Source organism: Taudactylus pleione, unplaced genomic scaffold (assembly GCF_031769625.1).
Source record: "Taudactylus pleione unplaced genomic scaffold, aTauple2 ptg000032l, whole genome shotgun sequence".
In the NCBI taxonomy this organism is placed as follows: Eukaryota; Metazoa; Chordata; class Amphibia; order Anura; family Myobatrachidae; genus Taudactylus; species Taudactylus pleione.
The window spans coordinates 33,113,820-33,138,212 of record NW_028284434.1 but is presented as its reverse complement, the minus strand read 5'-3'; the positions used below and the strand labels follow the sequence as shown (position 1 = coordinate 33,138,212).

At 40.8% G+C, this 24,393-nt stretch overlaps 1 protein-coding gene across 1 annotated transcript in view; it reads right to left on the bottom strand.

The window, feature by feature from the left end:
- Positions 1–24,393, bottom strand: part of UNKL (unk like zinc finger) — an 89,815-nt gene that overhangs the window by 20,882 nt on the left and 44,540 nt on the right. Inside the window, 4 exon segments of the mRNA XM_088451872.1 lie at positions 1,033–1,125; positions 5,039–5,216; positions 8,249–8,311; positions 23,651–23,817. Coding sequence (XP_088307998.1) covers positions 1,033–1,125; positions 5,039–5,216; positions 8,249–8,311; positions 23,651–23,817 — 501 coding nt within the window.

Here is a 24,393-nt window from a genome sequence, read left to right as displayed (position 1 = left end):
TGCATCACACTGCCTCCGCCAGCTTGCCTTCTTTCCGTAGTACATCCAGGTGCCAACTCTTCCCCAGGTAAACATTACACACGCACCCGGCTGTCCACATTTTGTAAAAGAAAATGTTATTTATCAGACCAGGCCACTTTCTTCCATTGCTCCGTGGTCCAGTTCTGACGCTCATGTGCTCACTGTAGGCACTTTACCATTTGACAGGAGTCAGCATACACTGTGTGTTCTGACACCTTTTTATCATAGCGAAGTACAAGGTTCTTACTGTGCAAAATTTGATTAGGAGCTGCTCTCACCTAGGGTATACACTTACCAGTATTGTATTTATAGGACTTTTTAGGTGTTATGTATTTTTAGTATGCTTACTCTTTCCCAAAAGGAAGCGCTTAGGCAATTTGCTTTTGTTTACCTTTCTATTATAGCCAGCATTACGTTTTTTCAGCAATCTGTGCTACAGTAGCTCTTCTGTGGGACTGGACCACATGGGCTAGCCTGCGCTCTCAACGCGCATCAATGAGACTTTGGCACCTATGACACTGTAGCCAATTCACCAGTTGTCCTTCCTTGGACCACTTTCAGTAGATACTAACCACTGCATACCGGAAACACCCCAAGAAATCTGTTGTTTGGAGACTGTCTGACACAGTCATCTAGCCATCACCATCACAATTTGGCCCTTGTCAAAGAAGCTCAGACACTCCTGCTTGCCCATTTTACCCCTATCCCAAGCCCCCTCCCCCCTAGTGCCTATCCCTATACATAATGAGAAAAGCAGGGTGTCTTGGAGACCCTGAGGGAAGCCATTGTGTTTGAACATATCTGTTTAATGGACAATGCTCTCGTTGGCTGTACTGGCATCTCTAGGCTCTGTAAGACATACAATGTTGCTACAAACAGAACCACAAGAAATGGAAAGGAGAAAGGGAATACGTGGCTACTATTGTGAAATGAGGTCTATGTATCAGTTAGAAAACACCAATCTCAAAATATATGGAATGTACTGCAAGTAAGTATAAGGCAAAACCTTACTTGATAACCCCAGGTCACTGTTCTCAGTGTCGTCTAATTCTTTGTCTAAGGATGCAACATTTATATTGCTAAAATGAAGATCTAGGGCAGAACCTGTTAAATAAAATATCATGTTAGTGGACATTTCATACTGATCATTTCAATAAAATGGCTACGGCTGTATATAAACTCACCAATACACGTCTTTAACTGAATTGTATGTCATTACGTACAATCAATATTTAGTCTTTAGAGTTAAAAAAAAAAAAAAACCTCGGTATAATGGGAAATACTATGGCCACCAAGACCATAAAAACACTTCTGGGGCCAGATTTGGAGGTTTGTGCCTGACCGCAACACATGACCTAAAAACTATCAGGTGCCACTGATATTACAATTGCGGCAGGTCTAATCTTAGGTCTTACTATTTGTTTTTAAATATGGTTTTTGTTAGTGACCAGGACAAAAAATAAATAAAAATCTATTGTGCTTGCCATGCCTTTACGTAAATCAAAAAGCAGAGTGAAATGGAATAAGGACCTCATCATGTTTAAAAGGGTCCCACAGTGGAATGTATGACAGCATTAATAGTGGAGGGACATAGAAAGCACAAGAAAGAACACAAAAGCTTTGGCAGTAGATGGATAGATTGTTGTAAAAAAGCAGCTTTCATCAGAAGCGTTCACACGAGTCACTGCAGCATGTGCTTTACACAAAATGCATCTCTCATGTGCGGCTTTGTTTTATCCAATGCTACCACCTTTATGTACAATAAGGGTACACTCTGCACCAGCCATAACACATTCTATTCACATGGTAAATACATAGGTCATATGTTACAAATCTCTCATTCAGCAAATGCCCTTAGAGAGTATGCATCAGAAAAGCAAATAAATGACATAAGACCTCAAATAAAAGTACATATAATCTATGCATATGGTCACAATACTGTGTACTGGTGTGTGTTAAGTGAACAGCTCATTAATGCAAAATGACTGGAAATGTAGAAGAGAAACCAGACATAGCCCTGCAAAAATCTGGTATGATTTTTTTTTATTTTAAACCTTTGTGTCATGTTCCCTTATATCATAGGATGCAAGTTGTGCAAGTGTAGTGATCATGCAAAGTTTGATGCATTGTTGAACAATATACAGCATATGCCTGCTTATAAGATGTATAAATAAAGGAGTCCCTAGATGAAGAATGCATGGCCGTGTGTGACCACAGCTGTGACGGAAGGACAGCCATGGTGTTGTGTATTGAAGTGAGAAGCAGGAGGAATGAAGACGTAGTTATGCTTACCAGCTGTGTAAGTGCTGACTCACTGCCTGCAATGCCCTGCTCTGCTCTCACACACACGGTACCCAGGCAGCTAATCGCAGCAGCTCCCCGGTCATGTGATCACAGTCACATCGGGAGCCCGTCACAGGTTCCCAGGCAAAAAGGAGGACTCACAAACTACTGCTGCTCATTCCCATACCTTGTACACTGTCTGCAATGGTCAGGGTTATTACCTGCTCAGTGCTATGGCTTGTCTTTGGGCAGATCTACAGATGAGAAATAGCTGTACGTAGAGGTACCCCACTGTTTAGTCAACACTAATTAAAGACTTGAACAAGTCTGCATAAACAAAAATTGCATCAAATCTGTATTTAATATTGATAACAAATGCAGGAACTACAAAAACTGTATTTATTAGCAATGTTATTGCTTTTGATCAATTAATAACTGTGTGATGTTAAAAGAGAGTGGGGTTAGAAGCGTGATTTACTGCTCCATAATTATAACAAATTGTGCACATGAATTGTTGAGAAAAGTGCTGGACAGTACGTTTAAATTTGGGTCAATCACACGTACAGTAGGTGCGAGATGCCAGCCCCGCGCATACAGCTGGAATTATGGGTCGCGGAGTGGAAATTTCATTTCTGCCACATGATGGTAGGTGTTGTAATCTTACATGGTCATTAGAATTACAGTGAGCGGGCTGCAATTGCCACTAATTGTGAGACACTTAAATGATCTGCATGTGTCCAGTTTAAAACTTTTTATTGTAGAATTTCTTTATTTGCTCTAAGCAGCTATCAGTCAATCAGAGAACAAAATCACACACACGTTATAGCTATAACCTCACTACACTACAACACACAGTCACCCCGCAAAGACTGCTTTACTAAGTTCTAATTAGGAGCAAAAATAGGTTCAGAAATGAACAGAAGCAAATACAGAAAGCATTTTCACCCCATAGGCTAAAATTCAGGGAATATCATTGTTTTATGCATATTAAACTGAACACTACTGTACCCAATGGTAATTTGTGTGCAATGTAAATTGAATTACAGAAGAAGTGTCTCTCTTTACAAATGATGGCATATAAAGCAGTACAATAAGGTTACTTACATTCATGCTGAATTTAGAGAAAAAATGCTATGAAATCGTAAAAAAAAAATAGAGCGTGTGAATTTGGCAGCAATCAAAACTTACAGATGTGTCCTCATACACCTGTCCGCAATACGCCGCGTGGACGCCAGAATATGCGACTTTGTTGCAATCAGATGTGACAAACCATGTCAGGGGACTGCACTGATTAAGTTGATATAGGACACTTGTACATCTGTGTGCGACTGAGTCTGCATCTGTATACAAAGACCAGCGGAACTTGGTGTGGAAAAAAGCTGTGGCCGCAGAATTGTAGCACTTTGTGCAACTGAGACTGGGTCTGAATACACAGATATACAAGTGTTGCACATCACATTAATCAGACCTATCTCCTGAAGCTGGTTTGTGGCATTCGAAATGCGACTAAAATGCATTTTTGGGTGAAAAAAAAAAAAAAAGACACGGCACAACGGGCACGGCTCACTCAAGCTAGGCGTCTTGGGCCGCATGGTGTATTGGAGGTATCGAGATGCACAGGACCTGGCCGAGAGGGTCTGTTTGACGCGACTGCAGCAATAGCGTATGAGGTCACATCTGTAGCTGTGATGTCCTGTAGGTAGATGAATGGAGCAATGCTGCAAAAGATCCAAGGGTCCCTAGTGTTGCTGTATGGAAGAGGAGTGTAGTTGTGAAGGTGGCAGTGTGTCTGGAGTGGTCAGTTTGTGTAGAATTTGTTCACAGTGCATTTTGCTGCCATTTTATGGCTTCCGAAACACGTTCTTTTGCAAAAGAACGAATGCTGGGTACACACTAGACGATATGTCTATCGGGCACATTGGCAGATATCAGTGTGTACACGCTATGTCGCTGACTATGCGTGCTGCCGCGAGTCGTCGGCAACATCGCCCGTCGGACGGAATGCAGAATGGCCCCCGCCGTCGTTACCGGCAAGTGTGTATGCGCTTGCAGATGCAGCACCCCTGCCGGGTCCCATTGCGACTGACATCGTGCTGGGTACATATCGTTTAGTGTGTACCCAGCTGAACTGTGGAAGCCACCGTGCAACAATAAGCTAAAAATCATTAATTTTAGCTATACTAACTGAGAGGACACTATAGAGCACAAACAGGCCACTTCCCACTACAGCATGAGTGAATATGATAATGTCATGTGAAACCTTGCTCACTTTTACTATTTTGCATCACTAAACCAAGTATAACAGGAATGTGATCCAAATAAATTTTCAGTGACTTTAACATCATCATTTTTAAACACAATTTTACAACTCCACGATTAGAATGGTCCGTGCAACTCCATAGAAGGAAACCAAAATCACCTGACAAAGCATTTACACCAGCAATGCACAACGTGCACATAATACTGCTCTTTTGGCAAGCGGATACAATAGTTAACAGATTTAAAATCTGTTTTGTTTGATAAAATAATTGTAAAATATATATCACAGTGATTATTCCCATCAGATACATTTTAAGATGCCATTTCATACCGTAAGGTCTAGCAGTATGTATAGAAAAGATAAAAAAAAAAAAGAAAAGAAAAAAGAAACCAAAATGTCACAGGGATGCAAATAAAATAAAACTCAATACAAGTTGGCCATACTGAACAGTAAAGACGAAACATGTAGGCTTACCTATTACTGATTCAACAGTATTACTAGCAGGGTAGAATGGGAGTGCTTTGGCATTTACACTTGATAGCGCAGTAGGGGATGAACTATCTGAGCCAATACTGGATGCCAGACTAGAAGTTATACTGGACGTTATACTGGAAGCCAGTGGGTTTACCACTGAAAAAACACTGAGATGGCTCTGTTCAAAAAATATATACATGAAATAAGCAGAGGTGCATTTTTATTTTTTTTGCATACAAAATAAATTGTAACTAAAACAAAAAAAAAAAAATAAAATCTACTAACTAGAAGAAATATGTAGTACAGTGTCTCTTTGCCAACACGCTAGTGGCAGGCATTTTCTTAGACAGACCAATTTTGTACCTGTGTCACTAGTTCCTAGTCAATTGACAGGCTGCATTCCAATGCAATGTTTGAGGCTACAAAATGGCTGCCGTCAATGAGTGTTGGCAAAGAAGACACATCTATTTTGAGATGTCACCTTGTCAAGCACACATGATCGATGCACACAACTTTCTTTATAATAACACAGTCGACACAGAGCAACTTTAGGGTAAATCTCCCACGTCGGGAAAAACATGTGATACAAAAGGGTAGATTTAGAGGACATTGTGACCACCAACTGCGAAGGCTCATACTAGAGATATAGGCCCACAAAAAGGTCAATCATTCATTAGAATTGTGACTTGCGAATTTGAGCAGCATACGGCCACCTCCGTTCCCCCTCTGTATCATATGTTTGTGCCACATATGGGAATGGTGTCACAAACTCAAATGAGTTTAAAGTACATTACTATGACTGGGTTATGTCAACTATTATTTTAGTCACTGAAGAGTAATGAAGGTTATGTAGAAAGAAGACAGTACGTCAGCTGGAATAAAAAGGACGAAAGTACAATAACAATTGGAATGAGTTGGAAGTTCACATGTTACAGTGAGCCCATCTCCTACACAGAGGTAGCAGTCATGTGGGTTAAGCCAAATAAAAGGTGCAGTCCATCACAAACTACATACTGTACATGTTGTGATTGTGCAGCCCCCTAAATGGCTGCCTCTACTTTGTGTAGGCAAAGGGGTACACTTTAAAGGGATTTTTTTTTAAGAATGCTTGATTATGGTCTGAGCACCATATCGCGGTCCATCTCGATCTTGAACATGCCTGGTGTCTTCAGTTTTGAAGTGAGCAGGGAGAGAACAACCTGTAGCTAGATCTTATGGGAGGCAGTGACCAGCCCACTTGTGTAAGTCTGTTGTTAAGGACAGGGCAGTGCCATAACGGGAGGGGGTTGGGAGTAATGGAGGTTGACAGTAGAAGGACCAGAGCCCTCCAAAAGCAGAGTAGTGATGTGAGGTTTCTAAGGCGGGAAGATTGAGTAAGGAAACATTTCAATGACACAAAGTCATACACCAAATTTGCTTTAATAATATTTTGATATTTTGACTATTCAACATATTATGCCACATAAATAATATTAAATTGGTTATCTAAGTGGGAGAACAAAAGTAAAAATATTCCAAGAGACACTATTTCATCAATGTTCCAATCAGACATATGAATCCTGTCCGAGGTGCCACCTTTCCAGCACACGTACAGAGGTTAGATATTCATTCTCCTAATGCGGCAATTGCAAGGTAGGGGGCAGGAGGCTAGACCTGAGGTGGCCGACAGTTTCAGTGCTGTTGTAACAAACACTACAAAGGGTTTTGTGCTTATATAGTTAACTCATCGGTGACTTCTGTTATAAAACATGACCTCAAAGGTTATGTCAAAAAATAAACATTTAAACAAAAATTCAATATAAAAAATTTGCTACATTACGATGGGGTCTCTTAAGAGATTTAGAAACCTGGGACTAAAATTGAATACAACTGAAATTAATGCTCAAAAATTAAGTAAATAAGCAGAATAGTTCTGTGTCCTTAGAAGTTCCAACTCATCAAGACATTTAGGGATAAATGTATCACACCTACTAAAATGTGGAGAAGTGGTGGTGTTTCCCATAGCAACCAACTAGCTTCTGACTACCATTTAACAAGTACATGTTATAAAGTGAAACAGCTGATTGGTTGCTATGGACAATTTCTTCACTTATCCACTTTTTCGAAGGTTTGATACATCTCCCCTTTAATGTACTGGCGATACAGAAAGCAGAACTAAAAGTAGCTAAATGACATAAAACTACATTACAGCATGCTACAACATTTAATATCAGAACCGCACATTGTCATTAAGGAAAAACATTTATGTACTCTGTAAATTTCTAAATCACTAAGGGCAGGATTCAATTAGCTGCTTTAATCATGGGCCAATGCGGTGGTGAGGGCTATTCAAATGTTGCCCGCAGGTTGCACTTAACTCGGATTTCTGTTACACCATGAGGGAGGTTTGAAGAGAAATCCGCCGTTATTGCGGGTGGCGCGAACGGGTACTTATGCCAGAAACTATGGGTTAAGACGCGTTAGCTGTGGATTTACTGAGCGAGGAAAAGGGTTTACACTTCTATAGCTCTGGGTGTAAAATCTGAGGTTACTAGCACTTTTCCTCTCGCTGTAATTTTCGTGGCAAATTGAATCCGGCCCTAGGTGACAATTTTAAAAGACTTCAGGACGTGAGAAGCATAAAAAACACAAGAAGTTTGGACAGACTAGATAACACGATGCACATTAGTGTGGACCAGTCATTTTGTGAGCTGTAACCAACAATCAGCCAATCAATTCACTAGGACGTAGTGACATCATTAGGCACAAAATGGCTTAGTGATGTGTTTCCTGGAGAACTGATAAGCTACATATCATTATTATATGTATGTGTTAGACATATTTTTATAAAAGCAGCCTACTCCAGTAGTAAAGGCTACAGAGAAATCCATATCAAAGGATGTATAAAGAGTGCTGATGTTTTTCCTCATTGCAGCGTGAGAATAGATATGTAAACCACACATGCCGACGTCGCCCATGTCAGCTAGCAGATTTAAAGGGGAAAGAAAATAACAAAACAGAGAAAGAAATTTGCTTGGGTTCCCAGAAGAATTTTCCATCTACATTTTAGTTGATGCTGAAAGCAGCGTTATTCTGTAATTCAACACAGGTTATTTATGACCCACTTGGCTGTATAAGGTGATGTTGGCGCATGTGGAATACACACTCTGGGGCAGCAAGGTTTTCGCACTGTAAATTGTAGGTATACCATAAAAGATAGATTCATCATACCTGTTTGTTTTCATGGTCATTCATTTTATGATTACTCTCCAAAGACAGGCACTTGTGTTTTGCCTACAAAGCAAGGGAAATGTGTAATTTCAGGGTTACTCACTGAAGTCTGCTCACAAAATCTGATTTGGCTATCTGTGCATTATCCATTTCTACTATAGCTACAAATGTCATAGTGCTAAAATAGAACTTTTCACTAGAAATACCCACCCTACCAGCACCCCCACCTCCTGCTGACAAGTAGTAAACCTGCCGCTGCCAACAGTACAATTTTTCGAGAACAACATCACAAATGTAAAAAAAAAAAAAAAAACTACGTAACGGTTAGATTTTCATTTAGAAACATGGACCCCTAAATGTAGTACAATCACGCAGATGTATTGGGGTAGTTGTGATATTAATGCACAATTATAGTTACAAGACAATAAAGAATGCGTTCACAATAACAGTTAAGGAATAAAACAGAATATATTGAAAGTATTAACAGAGGTAAATGTGGGCATAGGTAAAACATGTTACAGGACAGGAAGAGTCATTTTCACATAAATATTCACATTTGAATGCATCATACAGGGTTAATCTATTAGACAAACTCTTGACAGTGATCTAGTGAGTGTATATATAATATATATATTTATAAGATTGTAACAAGTAAAAGCTAAATATACCTCCCACTCCCGCAAAGCTTTTATTTTGTTGTTTGTTACTAAGTAAGAAATACTTTGAAATAAACAATTGTTATTCTGTTACTCTAGTCTACAAGAATAAAAATTAAAAGGAAAACATATGGGTATATTTACTAACGCTTCTAAAACAGATAATTGGAGGAGATGCCCACAGCACCCAATCAGATTCGGTCTATAATTTTCTAGTATGCAAGAGAAATGATAGCTATAATCTGATTGGATGCTATGGGCAACACCTCTGCTTTTCATTTTCAGAAGCTTTTGTAAATCTACCCCATAATCTCGAGTTGTAAAATGTTTACATATTATTTTGTAACAAAACACATGCTAAACTCATGTCAGATAATATGCATTATGCAGGATCTATATAGTTTGAGATGCATTCTCGCAGTTCATATGAAAATACGAAGCATGTCCAACCCACTTGTGTACTGTACTCGGGAGCTGGCAAAGTGAGTAACCTCACACTCATGACCCCCCCTTCTGTACACAAGATACCCTAATAATTCCATGCACTGGTAATGTAAGTGAGCAGATCTTCTCTAAAATCCCAGAGGAAGCAAAAATTGGCTGTGAAGAAACAATGTGTAAAAGTAGAATAAACATTGTATAAAGTATAACATGTCACCACCAATGGCTTATTTTGTATATGAACTCAATGAACAGATATGTCTGCATACATCTTACCTCCGAGCACTACAAGTGTTGTTAAACATAGCTTGTGAGCGTCAAGTGGCTCGATAACACCGAGCATCATTTTGTATGACCTTTTACATTCAACATGTTGATTAAAATGATATGCGGCATGCCTATATTCTGTGTGTGACTGTATCCCCATGTGAAATGCTACATTACATTGTCAGCGGCTGTGACACTAACTCAGCATGTCGTATGCGAATACAGTCACAGTCAGACATAGAATATAGGCATGTCGCATATCATTTTAATCAGTAGAATCTGCATTTCCTTCGCTTTACGAATAAGATGCATTTCAAGGTAAAAATCTGCACAAAAAGACGCCCGGCGCTACTGAGTTACGCCATGACATTGCACGACTAGAATGGCTGTTAAACGCGTAAGGAAGTAAAATATATGTGGACACATCTGTAGCACTATCTAGGTCACAGTGTACAATAGCAGGGCCAGAAGCTACGGTAGAGCGTTAATAGTTTATCTGATTTTGTATTTCCAGAATTATTTATGACCTGAGCTCATACATGTCCCCCTGAAACTTGCTATATACAAAGTGCGGCTGTCTTTTCAACAAGCAGAGTTATTTATTTTCAATGTGATGAGGCACAAATCTGGTCTCTGAAAACTACTATATTCAATACAGAAAGCACACCATGGAGAGGCATATCCGAGAGGCAGGACAGCACACGGCTCCCCCGTGATGTGTTTCCATCATTGGGCAATGGAAAGGTAAGTAGAAAGAAAAAAGTTGCAGGAGGGCACATGCAAACCAATATATGAAAAGGTAATCTGAAGGTGGATAACCGCTTTAATGTTAAGATCGGTATTACGTTAATTATATCTGACATGGAAATTAGTTAGAAAAGATGCATAAATGTTAATATGTTTTTATTCACCCACAAACATTTATAGCAATCCATTTAGAAGTTTAGGAATCAGTCATAAACGTTGGTATATACAAATGGACTAACAATGCACTAACAGTGATCCAAAAAAAGGCTTCTAGATCAGAAGTGTTCTGGGGACCATCAATTAGAAAGTACTTGTTTTTGATTTTTGTTTTTTCAAAAAAACTGTCTAAAGTGCGTTGAAGTAGGAGTATTTATACTGTAAGCTCCAGAGGCCCAGACTGATCAAATGGTTAAATAGTTTGCTGTAAAGCTCTGCGTAATGCAAACGCTATATAAAGAATAAATTAATAAATACCCGTTCTTATTGCTAAAAGTCAATTTAGTGATTCTAAACCAGTGCATCAGGATGCCATATGAAAAGAATATGAAGATAATCAATTAAGGGAAATAATAATTATAAGAGGCCCCAATAGTGCTTCTTAAATATTCATTTATTATCAAAACACTAATAAGTACTACTATTATTTTAGAATTTTACTATACTTATTGATATCAAAATAAGTCAGATGAAAATGGTCCATGGCCTTCCAATTAATTTTAAAAAGTTAATTCAACCATTATTTTCCATAAAAAATTAATGAGAATTTAAGAATTTAAAGAATATGTTCTCCCTTTGTATAGAAAATTGGTAAAACTGAAATACTTAACTCAGGTCAGACGCCTGTAAAATAGAACGACAATCACGTATCCGAACATATCCTCACTATCCTTTAAAGTTTAAGCAACAACTTTAAACTAGCACAAATAATCCTAAATTCATTATGGAAACAGAGAAAGAAAGGCCGTATTGAGTGCTACTAGTTAAAAATTCCACAGTACAGATATGTGATACTATAACTTTTAATTAAGTTACAGGACCTACATTGAATAAAGCTTCTGTACAGCAACTTTCTAAAATATGAATGTGTAATATATGAAGGTGTAGCTGCAGCAACAACTCCTGGATGCGTTCCTGATATGGAAGCAACATAATGATTCAATTTTGCAAGTTATTTCTTTATTTTATGAGGTGGGGGTTTCAAAAAGCTAATATGAGAAATGTGAAATTTTACCAAAAGAAATAATGATAATAAAAAAATTAAACCTGTAAACAGAAAAACACATTTATTATAAACAAGTAAAATAATGTGTGTGCATCATGCTGGTAAACCATTATAATTAAAAAAATGTATTATATCTCGGATGCAGTCGTTTTATGTAAGGCTACAAAGACAGGAATATGCACAAACCTAACCATAGAACTAATTTTGCGAACTAACTGCATATTGTAATCTCATGTCATTAGATTGCACAGTATTATTCTATTTGGAATTGAATAATTATTGAATCATTAATGTTTAATAAATAAGTTATTTTCAATCTTTAGGTAATTTTTTTTTTTTTTTTAAATCAAGCCTGATTTTTACCTTTAGAAAGAAATCGCCACTTTTGCACTGATTTTTTTATTTCTAGCAGAACACATGAAATAAGCATTTTGACTTGCATATATCACTCCCTTTCTAGTATACCCCCCTTTTTATAGTTTCTCCTTCTCTTTTTTAAACTTAAAAAAAAAATAATAATTTGTAGCGCCACCAAGGTTATTTTCTGTCCGTTGGTTAAACTCTAAAACATGGAAACTACTGACACTTCAATCCGATTGGGGGATTAAATCCATGCTAAAAACTCAATGATAAAAATGTCATAATGAAAAAGTCTTTCCAGTTAAAAGACAGATGGGGGCGCAGTTGATAGAGAAAACCCTTACAGACATTATACAAATCATACTCCAAGCTGTAAAGAAAAAGAAAATAAATAAATTTAGATCTCAATGCCCATTGTGACACGTACCTGGTCCTCTCGTTAAAAACCTGGTGCATAGTTACAGCCTGGAGAAGAGACACCTGGGGTGGTAAGACTCACAACACAAACCATTTGCTAATGATTTTGGCCTGCCTATGGATCCAACAGGCGAGAAGGAGCTACTGCTCCCTGAGCTTGAGGTAACTGTTGGACTACTACAGCATGAAATCTGTAGAAGAAGAATATGAATACAGAAAACAAATAATAGATATGCCTGATGTTTTTGTGTAACTGTACATAAAAAAATCATAATAAAGGCCAGTATGTTGCTTTAAAGTATGAGCAATATTTACTAAAATACCCACTAAAATGTATGTCAATTATGTGTAAACAATATGTGCACACAACAAACAGATTAAGGGGGAGATTCAATTAGCCGCTGTAATTTACCATGGGCTAATTGATCGCCGTGGGCTATTCAATTAGTCCCACTTTACAGGGAATTCTTTTCGGGTCTCATGAGACCCGAAAATAAATCCTAGATAACTGTGCTATTATCGTGTGATAGCATCAAGTAACCACACGAATCCGTGAACTTTTCACAGATTCGGTACGTTAACGCCCGATAAATGAGTGTGTTAAAGGGTGTTAAACACAGGTATCGGGGAAAAAAGGAGCCTAATTGAATAGCCTCGGGCGATAAAGCCCGAGGCTACCTCTGTTTTTCAGCCTCTGATAATTTATCAGGGCTAATGGAATTTCCCCCTTAGTCTCTAGTTCCAATAATCAAATATTTATTCCTCAACTCATAACTCATTGAAACAACTGCAGCTTTAATTTAAATAAAATGGGAAAAATCTGGTGTCATCTGAGTTTGTTAAGTTTTTTATAATATATATATATATATATATATATATATATATATACATACATACATACACACACATATATATATATATATATATATATATATATATATATATTTTATTTGATTATGTAAAAGGACAAAGAACACCCACCACTAAACGGAAAGTTACCTGTATATAACTATTCATGTGGGAGATGTACTTAGCCTTAAATAAACACTTAGGAGCGGTTTCTGAGTTGAGAGCAAAGCAAGTAACTTCAGACATGGACAAAACCATATTGCACTGCAGGTTGGGGCAGATATAAAATGTCCAGAGAGATTTAGATGTGAGAGGGGCAGTGTAAAAATAAAGCTGTCCAGCATTTGTGGGCAACATGCAAAAGGAACCAATATTTACCCTGCATGAAAAAATAATGAATGTATTTACATCCCTTGCAATGCAACATTGTTTGTCCAGGTGCAAAATTGCTTGTTTTTTTATTTTATTTTGCTTATAAAACTTAGAATCAGCCCCATAATAGTGCAAGTAGCCACTTTTACATCAAACTAAATTATGCATTTAAGAAAACTGCTAGAAAACATATGTATACTATAAAGTCTCAGCTGTACAGTTAAGATTTCATACGCATGGGACTTGATTTTAAATTGTTTAATCACTATTCCTAAAGCCTTTTAACGGACACTGATACTCTAAACACATTATGGCTTTGCGTTAATATAGAAGTCACCTGCTGCATTCTGAAGTTGCAGTGCTCTGTACAATACAATGGAGGCCTATGGGACCACTCATTAGCTACATAGTATGCTATGCTGCAGGGAAGCTTTGATAAAACGCACGGTTAAAAGTGGAGACAAATTTAAATATTTTATCTACACTTTTACGAACACGGTTTTCAAATGCCCACATATATGACCCAATAAAAAAAAAATTGGAAATAAAAACACAAATATATCAAAATCAAACTGACCTCATGGGTTATTCCCCTATCATCTCTGACATTGTTCTAGCAAAACTATTGTTGCATTGGTACCTGCAGGAATTTGAAAAAACAAAATATATATATATATATATATATATATATAAAATTTTTTATGTTCTATGCTGAGGTCACTGGAAAACATCTTGAACAGAAGAAAAACAGGGATCAACAATCCCTATGTTATACAAATCAACCACGTGCTGGTCCACCAACCGATTTTAAGGAGACCTATGTTCTTACCTGTTAAGTCTGGCTATCGCCTGGAGAGGAGAGTCTGGACACCAATATTATGAGTCTTTTGATTAATTAACCAAGGCTCCTCTCCTCTATACCCCAACCCCAGCCAGAGGCTATCAGTTTAGTTTGTGAACCCACGGCAGGAGCGAGGCAGAGGAGATGGAGAAGGATGGCCGGCATACATACAGAAACATACACACCATGGAAAGTATAGCCGAACAAGTTACCAAGGAAACACCCCCCGGCAGACAGGTGCGTCAGGGTGGGCGCCCTATGTCCCTTATGGAGTCTAAGAAAAAGACTTAACAGGTACATAAATCTACTTTTCTTCTTCCTCCACTAGGGGGCACAGGGATGACACTGGGGTGTCCCAAAGCTGTCCCCTATGGGTGGGGACGATCCTGAGCTGCAGTGAGCATAGAACACACGAAGGCGGTGTCCGGGGATGCAAGAGTATCGAAAGCATAAAACCCGATGAAGGTATAAGCAGACGACCATGTGGCAGCATTACAGAGCTGTTCTGCAGAAGCCCCACAGCATGCTGCCCAAGAAATCCCCACTGCCGCACGGAATGGGCTGTCACCACGGAAGGGGTAGGAAGGTTCGCCAAGGAGTAAGCTTGGCGAATGGTAAAGCAGAGCTAGCGGGCCAAGGTCAGCTTAGTAGCCGGGCAGCCCCTCTTATGAACATCATGTAAGACGAATAGAGAATCAGACTTGCAAATCTCCCTGGTCCTCTTGACATAAACCCGGAGAGCCCTTACCACATCCACCGAAGTTTCTGGCTGAGAAGAATCCATAGTCTGGAACGCAGGTTCTAAAATTTCCTGATTAATGTGGAAGCTGGGATACCACCTTGGGAAGGTAGCCCAGGAGAGTCGGCAGTACAATCCTGTCTGAATGGAAAACAAGGAACGGGGAGTGACACGATAGGGCGCTCAAATCCGACACCCTCCGGGCCGACACGATGGCTAGTAGAAACACAGTTTTTCACGCGAGCCAGTGCAAATCCACCATCTGTAACGGTTCAAATGGGGCCGCCTGGAGAGCTTGGAGAACCAAACAAAGGTCTCAGGAAACCACAGGAGACATGAACAGTGGCTGAACATGGAGAACCCCCTGGAAAAAGATTTGCACTTCCGGCAGCAGAGCTATCTGCCTTTGGAAGAGGACAGACTTGGACCTTCAAAGACGAGAGCCGGAGGCCCAAATCCAGACTTGTTTGCAGAGAGGAAAAGATACGGGAAAGGTGTTAAGACCTGGAGTTAAGACCCCAAGTCAAACACCAAGAAAAATAGGTACACCAAACCCGGTGATAAACTCGTGCCGAAGAAGGCTTCCTAGCCTGCAGCATGGTCCGAACGACCCTCCTGGAGAATCCTTTTGCTCTTAGGATGGATGTCTCAAAGCCACCCCGTCAAAGCGAGACGGGCCAGATCCAGATGGAAACATGGATCCTGAGGCAGAAGATCCGGCCGCAATGGAAGACGCAGTGGGGTGTCGATGGAGAGGTCCAGGAGATCTGCATACACGAGCCGAGGCCAAACAGGAGCCACCAGGATTAGAGTGCCTCCCTCCAGCTTGAACTTGCGGAGGACCCAAGGAATCACTGAGATCGGAGGGAAGACATATATTAGAGGAAAGGTCCAATAACCGCTAGTGCATCTACCAGGAGAGCCTCTGGATTCCTGGTGCGGGAGCAATACCTTTGAAGTTGATGATTGTAAAGAGACGTCATCATGTCGATGTCCGACAGGCCCCAGCGACAGACTAATAGCGGGAAGACGTCTGGATGCAGCGCCCACTTGTCTGCATGGATGTCTTGACAACTTAGAAAGTCTGCCTACCAATTTTGAATGCACGGGATGAAGACGGTGGACAGAGCTGGAAGATGATGTTCCCTCCAACGAAGAATTCGGCTGACTTCCTGCATGGCTCCCTGACTGAGTGCCGCCTTGGTGGTTGCATTGTCCGACTGTACCTTCGGACATCCCTGAAGAAGATGCTGTGCCGGACACAGAGCCCTTTACATGGCACAAAGTTTCATGATGTTGATGCAAAGCTGGCTCTCCCGACACGTCCAGCTGCCCTGAAAGGTATAACAAGTTACCACTCCCCACCCCCGAAGGCTTGCATCAGTGGTAAATAGGACCCAGTCCTAGATCCAAAAGGGGCATCCCATGTCCAGATGTGAGCACTGAAGCCACCACAGCAGGGAGAGAAGTACCTCCTGGGGAAGAATAAGAGTCTGAGCACCAAGGTTTGGGTGAGACTTGATCCATCGCTTCAGAATTACTTTTTGGAGAGGCCGTGAGTGGAACTGACCTACTCCACCATGTCGAACGTTGAGACCAATGACCCCAGAATCTGCACGCACGAGTGTATGGACATCCGACGCTGACTGAGAAAGGTGCGTATTCTGGCTTGTAGGGTCAAAATCGTCCGGAGGGACGAAGACTCTCTGAGCTCTGGAATCCAACAAGGCTCCCAGGTGGAGCATCTCCTGGGACGTAGATAGCATGGATTTCCTCCAATTTATTACCCAGCCGCGAGACTGTAGGAGCTCTACTGTCAGATGTATATGATCCATGAAAACTGTCGGAGACTGGGCCAGGAGAAGCAAGTTGTCCAGGTAAGGCAAGACTCTGACGCCCCTGTGTCGAAGATGTGCTGCCATTACCACCATGACTTTCGTGAACACGCAAGGGGCCGTGGACAGACCAAAGGGTAACGCCTGAAACTGAAAATGGCTGGTTTGTATTGCAAACCTGAGGAAGCATTGGTAACTGGGTTGTATAGGGATATGTAAATAGGCATCCTAGATATCCAACAATGCCATAAAGTACCCAGGTTCCAACGCTAGAGTGATGGACCGAAGAGACTCCATGCAAAACTTGGGAATCCGGAGAAATTTGTTCAGGTGTTTCAAATGGAGAATGGGTCAAAAAGGGCTGTCCAGCTTCTGAACCAGAAACAGATTGGCGTAAAAGCCTAACCCTCTCTGGGAAGGTGGAACCAGAATGATGACCTCTGAAGCCATGAAAGAGCGAATAGATGCCTCAAGAGTTTCTGCCTTTTCTGGTTAAAGAAGGCCGCTGGAAAAGAAACGGGAAGGTGGACGCTGTCGAAAAGTGAGAGCGTAGCCCCAAGACAAGACATCTCTGAGCCAAGTGTCTGTTGTTGTCTGCATCCACACTGCCGAAAAACGAAGAAGCCGGCCTCCTAATCAGAGGTTCCTTGGGAGAAGGCCCGTCCCATCATGCAGTAGGCTTGTCCGTTGACTTGGCAGCTGGACGTCTAGTGGACCAGAGTTGCTTACCTCTGGACTTGGAGCTCTTAAGAGGCTGAACCCTGGCTTCTGGGAAATAACTGACATCTAGCTTTGCCCTGTGGTCAAAAGGAACAAGATACTGAAGCTTTAGGCCTCGGGGTTGCAACAGATGGCAAGAAAGCAGATTTAGATGCTGCCAACGTGGCCAATATCTTGTCCAATTCTGGACCGAACAGAACATCATATAATTGCTTCGGAGAGATAAGAAGCTGCCTCTCTAATGTGTGTTACCATAGTGATCAAGTCACCTCTGTGTGCGCCAGAGGAAAGCCCTTCCCCCAAAGCGTCTGCCCAGTGGCAGACTGCTTTAGCCACCCAAGCCGATGCAAGGGCAGGACGAGCTGAAGCTCCTGTATTCTCAAATGGTCTTTACAAAATTTTCCAGTTTTCTATCCATAGGATCTTGGAGAGATGCCATGTTAGAGCTAGGTAGGAGGGATGGACTAATAAGTAATGTGGGCATCCACTGGGGGAGGAGACTGTGACATTACCTGGGACAGCCATGACACCCAAGCTGGTTCTTGCCTAGAATCCATAGGCGAAGTCACCTGTTGTAGGGGCCCAAATCAACTGACACAGAGGCAGTTGTGCTCCGGATCCTGAGGAGAAAGGACAGTAAGACACTTTTTTACAAGTGCGCATTACTGGAGTGCCTCCTTAGTAGTCTTATTTCCGGACATGCTGCAAGTCGCAGAAATTACCACACACCAACCTAACAAGGTGTAAAGCAAACAGAGGTCGAGAGAGAGAGAGAGAGAGAGAGACAGACAGGGAGGGGGAGGTCGAGGGAGAGATAAAAAAAAAAAAAGCAGGCAATGTGATAAAATGGCCACTCGGCATCTAGGAGGGGGAGGAGAGAAGGGAGGATCTACCTGGGACTTACTGGCTACAGAGGGAAAGCTTGCCCTAGGGTTAGCGGGACACAGGGAGGCCCCACTACAAGCACCGCCAAAGGTATTCTGTTCCGGCGCTAAGACCCGTGAACTTGCTTCCCTAGTGAGCCCAGCTGCGGCTTGCGGCTCCAGGTGCTCTGGAGTCCGTGGCCGAAGTCACTGACCCAGTCGCCAGTGTTGTGGCCATCGGCGCTAGGGCAATGGAGCGGTAGTGGGAGTGTACCACTCGTATTAAACACTAATATAAAATAAAATTAAATAAAATGTGTGGGACCATCTAACACAGCCCCCCTGAAAATGGTGCCCAGCTCCTGACGGAACCAAACTCAAATTGATGGCATCTGGCTGGATGTGGGGTATAGAGGAGAGAAGCCAGGGCTTGTGGGTAATTTCGTTATCGATAAGCTATATTAATAAGTAAAACTAGAACCTTTATTAATCTTGATTGCCAATAAAAATCCTCACAGTATTACACTTAAAAATTACTACGGTATTTAATTTTTCAATCATACAAAAAGGAGAAAATAAAGGGCAGCTACTTAAACTCTATACTCTAATCATGCTATAAATTACAGGTTATACGATTATAGAGAAATAGCATCTCATATTATGAATGTATTTAAGGAGCTAAATTATACGTATGGAGTTGGTAAAGGAAGTGTAAGACCGCCAAAGCTCCTTGTACTCTCCAACAAAATGCTGGAGATTTTTATTTATACATTTATTCTTAATTTTTAATATGTGTCTACCATGATCTCTTCAACGTAGTTTACATAGTGTCTAGAGAATAAGGTAAGTGTACAAAGAAAATTAAGTAAAACAAACAGTGGTTGCGAGTCAATTCAAAGTGATGCAGAATAGAGCTCCTGAAGCTATTCAATTTAGAGTGATGTTAAGTCTGAGAAAGACAATTCTCGCAACTTAACCTGGGTGTTTAGTCACGAGAACCAGTATTCTCAGACTAAAGTGCCTATCGCAAGGCTGTTAGCGATATTTACCCAGTGCGACATCGCCGGCGACGGGACCCGGGTCCGATGGAGGGAGGTATGTGTTATGCTACATTCTGCAGCATGGCATCGTTAGTGACACCCCCCATCTGCTGTAGATGTCGCTAGCGACCCGCGGAAGTGCGCATATCATGGGTACACACTAGACCAGGGGCCTTCAACCTTTGGCCCTCTAGCTGCTGTGAAACTAGAGATCCCAGGATACCCTGCGACAGTTTTGGCATCCTGTTATATCAAAACGGTGGCAGGGCATGCTGGGATGTGTAGTTCCACAGCAGCAGGAGGGCCAAAGCTTGAAGACCCCTGCACTAGATGATGTACCCGATATGTCGCTCTAATTCGCGGGATCGGGCAACCCAGCTTTAGGAACGGACCACCATACAAGGCCCCCTCCAGGACCCTAACACTTCACCAAGATGTAGAAGGAAAAAAGGCAGCCATTGCAGAGTATATACCACTCTCACATCTAATTAACAGATATATCGCTATTGGATTCTTCCTGCTAAATTTTGATCAAGTCTTCCTGCTGGAGCTCAGTGACCAGGTCCAGATGCTAGCAAGGGACACATGGAAGGTTACACATGTCTATCAGCAGCATATTGTAAAGAATGGCCTAAAGCCCTTTGGATTCTGGATGCATAATGTTTTCAAAAGAGGTCATAGTAATTATGTCCTTGTCAGAATGAAGGTCCTTCAGAGACTGCAGGAAACAGCAAATAGGAGAATGTGCTGGAGTGTTAGGTTTGTCCTGGAAATAAAATTACATCTATTTTTTTATTTAATTTAAATCATTAAACCCTGGTGTGTTCAATCAATAAAAATGTTCAAATGCAAAGCTTTGCAAAACTTTTTAGAAACGTAACATGGAGATCCTAGTGACATACCTTCATCAACTCATGAGAAAAGTCACTTTGCATTAAATCTAATTCTGAAATAAATGTAATTATAAATCGTGCTCCAACCTAGCTGAAGCAGTTTCTACTTTTTCGATCTGCATGGGAGTCTGGGCACCCGAAATAGAACAGATCAGTAATGAGATACACATTTATTTTCATCAAGTGCCATATGTTCTGTAATTGCTGCTACCATAATGACATAAACACTCCCCAAAGGAGGTAAAACATGGCCAGCATAGCAGCAACCTTTATCAAATGGATTTTCCACATGGTAATACCTAATTTCACATTAGAGCCACTAATAATAAACAGGGCCGTAGCTAGGGTAGTGTGACCAGTGCCATGGCACAGGGCACCACAGGTCAGGGGGCGCTGTTTGGGCCTTTCAAATTTCTGTTTATTATCATTCTTGCTTGTAGCTTCCTCTTATTTCATCCCCAGCATCTCCTAGCCCCTCCTATATCTTCTCTGGTCCTTCCCCATGAAGCCATGGCCCTTTTTTGGGTGAAATATGTCCCTTTGAAGAATGAGGGGGGTGTCAATGCTCTTTCTGGCACAGGGCACCAAAAATTCTAGTTACGGCTCTGATAATAAACCATACATAGTGGGTAGTGGAAATATAGTTAATAGAAATAAAAGAGAGACTCTTTATCCACTGACATTCATCAAATATGATTTTTCATTTTTTTGCATGTTAAGAACAGCGTGGAACTTATGTAAATGTTTCCATTACCCTAACCAAGCCATTAACTCAATGAGCAAAATACCACCTCCTCTTTGTTTGATACAATGTTACTGACAATGTACATTTATCCTAACAGCAGATCATTAGAACGGGTTGGGTATGATATGCCGATACATTAGATGCCAGCGGTTCAAGTACCGACGCCGGAATCCCGATCGGATCGTGCAGAATCCAGGCAGGGTTCCCCTGGTGGTGCCACCCCCCCCTTCCCGCACCCTAAACATAACCCTCCCTGGGCGGGTTCCTAACTTTAGCCTCCCCCCGGTGGTGCCTAACCCTACCCACCCTCCCTGCAGCCTAACCCTAACCCACCCGGTGAGGTTCCTAAACCTAACCCCCCCATCCTCGGGCTAAGTGTAATACTTACCCACATCCTTACGTTCGGGATGCCGGACGTCGGTATCCTAATGTGTTTGGCATGGCGGCGTCAGCATAATGCCGGGCGTCGGGATTCCGGCGTCTGGAATCCCGTCCGCCGGCATCTTAAACGTACCCCAATCAGTACATATGTGCGATGAGCTTACAGGATATGAAAAAGAGACAAATCCATGAAAATATGGGAAATTAAATAGGTCTGTACCCAGGGGAAAGAAAAGTGCTTAATTCTACAATCTATAAATAGGGAATGTTTGTAAATAGTTTCCTACAGTTAATGGGTCTTCAGATGCAAGTTTAAGTTACATCAACATAAAATTGTGTAAGTGTAAAGCTGGCCACACACATAGCAATATTTTACCCGATCTGGCCGATTCCGACACATTGGAACGACAGAATGTGTAAAATATGGCCAAACAGAGTAAATCGTGAGTCCCCACTCACGATCACGATGTGCGTCCCCGCTGGTCGCACATCGCATCGTCAGATCTGCCGTGTAGTAGGGCAGATCTGACAATCTAGGACACGATGCACTGTGAAAAGTCTGGATGCAGGAGAGATCGTTTGAAGATTGGACACCAAATTGTGTGCAGATCGTGTAGAGATCGTGTGCAGATATGCCGGGGAGAGTTTCAAGGGAAATCATACACATCGGCAGATCGTCATGTGTGTGGCCAGCTTTAAAGACATCAGTAACTGTTTCAGGAAACAAGACTGATTATTAGGACTATAATTGGAGCAAACATCCTACTTAAAAAAAAAAAAAAATTATCACACCGTTAACATTAATCTTACCACAATGTGGACATAGAAGGACAAATTGTCACAATATTGTGTGGTTGTAGGTTTATTAAATATATCTACACAAAACTGTAGTTTGAGATTATGAAAACACCAAAGGGTCAAGTTGTACATTACTCTCGGTTATCATTTAAGTATCATACCTCCGTATTTGAAAGATCTGACAGCGGAAAGTAGTATCCCTGGAGAGGAATTACTATGGTAATATAGGAGTTTGAAAATGAAAAAGTTACATTATAACCTACTGAAGTAAATCTGGTGATAACATGCATTGTAGTGCACTATGAACATTAGACTACAATGTACATTGTGTGCGGAAATGCTGCACAGTAACTAAGTAGCACAAAACAATACTCCTCTTTGGAAAAGGTGAGCAGGTGCCCTCTTTAGTTAGAATATTTATTTTGTTGGCGTATACGACTTTAGTTCCAAACACGGTTGAAGAAAGGAAAGACAGCAGTTAGCCGAACAAGGTGGGGATCAAGACCCTTACACCCAGGTATGTACAAGTCGAATGTACCGATGCTCACATACAGTTTTGAAAACAAGCAGGACCTCTGGATGGGACATGGCATGCTGCCGCTAGTTCCCTGAGCAACCTCCATTATTAAAAAAAAAAAAAAAAGCCAGTGGGTATCAAATGCTTAAAAGGCAAAGCTCCCGGGTAAAGGACACCAGCAGTTCACTAGCTGAGAGGAATTGTAGGATTTTGTTTTGTTGACCGGAGTTATCCATTAACCTTTTTAACATTTTAAATTAGAGCAAAGGCATCAGCATACCCAGTTACCCTCAGAGGCACTAATAGGTCTTCTCATTGCAGTAAAAAACCATGCTGACAGCATTTTTAAATATGGTCCAGACTTTCAGAACCTTTATGTTCTTTTTCAAGGATACAAAGAAGAAAAAAAAAAAAGAATAAATGATCTGAAACATCGGAGCATATTTAAAAAAGCTGTCAGCGTGTTTTTTACTACAATGATGAGATCTATGAGTGCCACCAGTATTGTTGGTTATTGAACTTCATACATTATATATATATATATATATATATATATACATATATATACACACACACACACACACACACACACATATATATAGCAAACTGTCACAGTGCACCATGGAAATCCTCAGAATGTTTACAAAAGAGATACAGTGCTTGTTGAACAATGATGAAGACATTTACAGTAATACTTACATTTGCGGTTTGTTCGTTGTGGTTTAAGATGCTATTTGTACAACTCATACTAGTGTTCCAGTCGCTGGAAAGGCCTATGCTGTCTGACGAATACAGGGAGGAAACGGGCTTTAAATGACAACCCGACTGCATCATCACATTCATGGTCTCCTCGGCAGAGGGAATTCCTACAGGACAAATTACAAGGGTCATTTCTCTCATCGCTCACAACGGAAAGGCATTCATTTACACAGCATTGTAGAACCAAAGAAGTAAAGAATGCTACGAACAGACGTAGGAAATTATGCCGAAAAGAATCGAAAAAAATATGCAAAACTGAACTATGCCTATGTAAATTTGATTTTACCTGAAAGAAGTCGATACTCAAATATGACCCTCCTAAAAATATAGGCATAAACTTCCCATGTCTGGTTACGAACAATAAGGAGATGCAGTGGGGACATTTATAAACAGTTCAAAAGGTAAACACATCAAAAACAATAAATCAATAGACATTCACAGCCAAGAACATTCATGTGAAGATTTCCAAAGCTAAACTCAATACAAATGGTGACTGATTAATTAAATTGAAAAGCCTTTTATAGGTGCGTGTAAGGATGGAGTTAATCTAGACAAGAAAAAAACAGACAAATAAATTCCCCCCAGCACTCTGTACATAAAAGTCAGTAAAAAGATTTGCATCCTATATAATAATAGTGATTGCAGAGATCTATTTGCAAACATATGGTTAAGCAGGGCTTGAC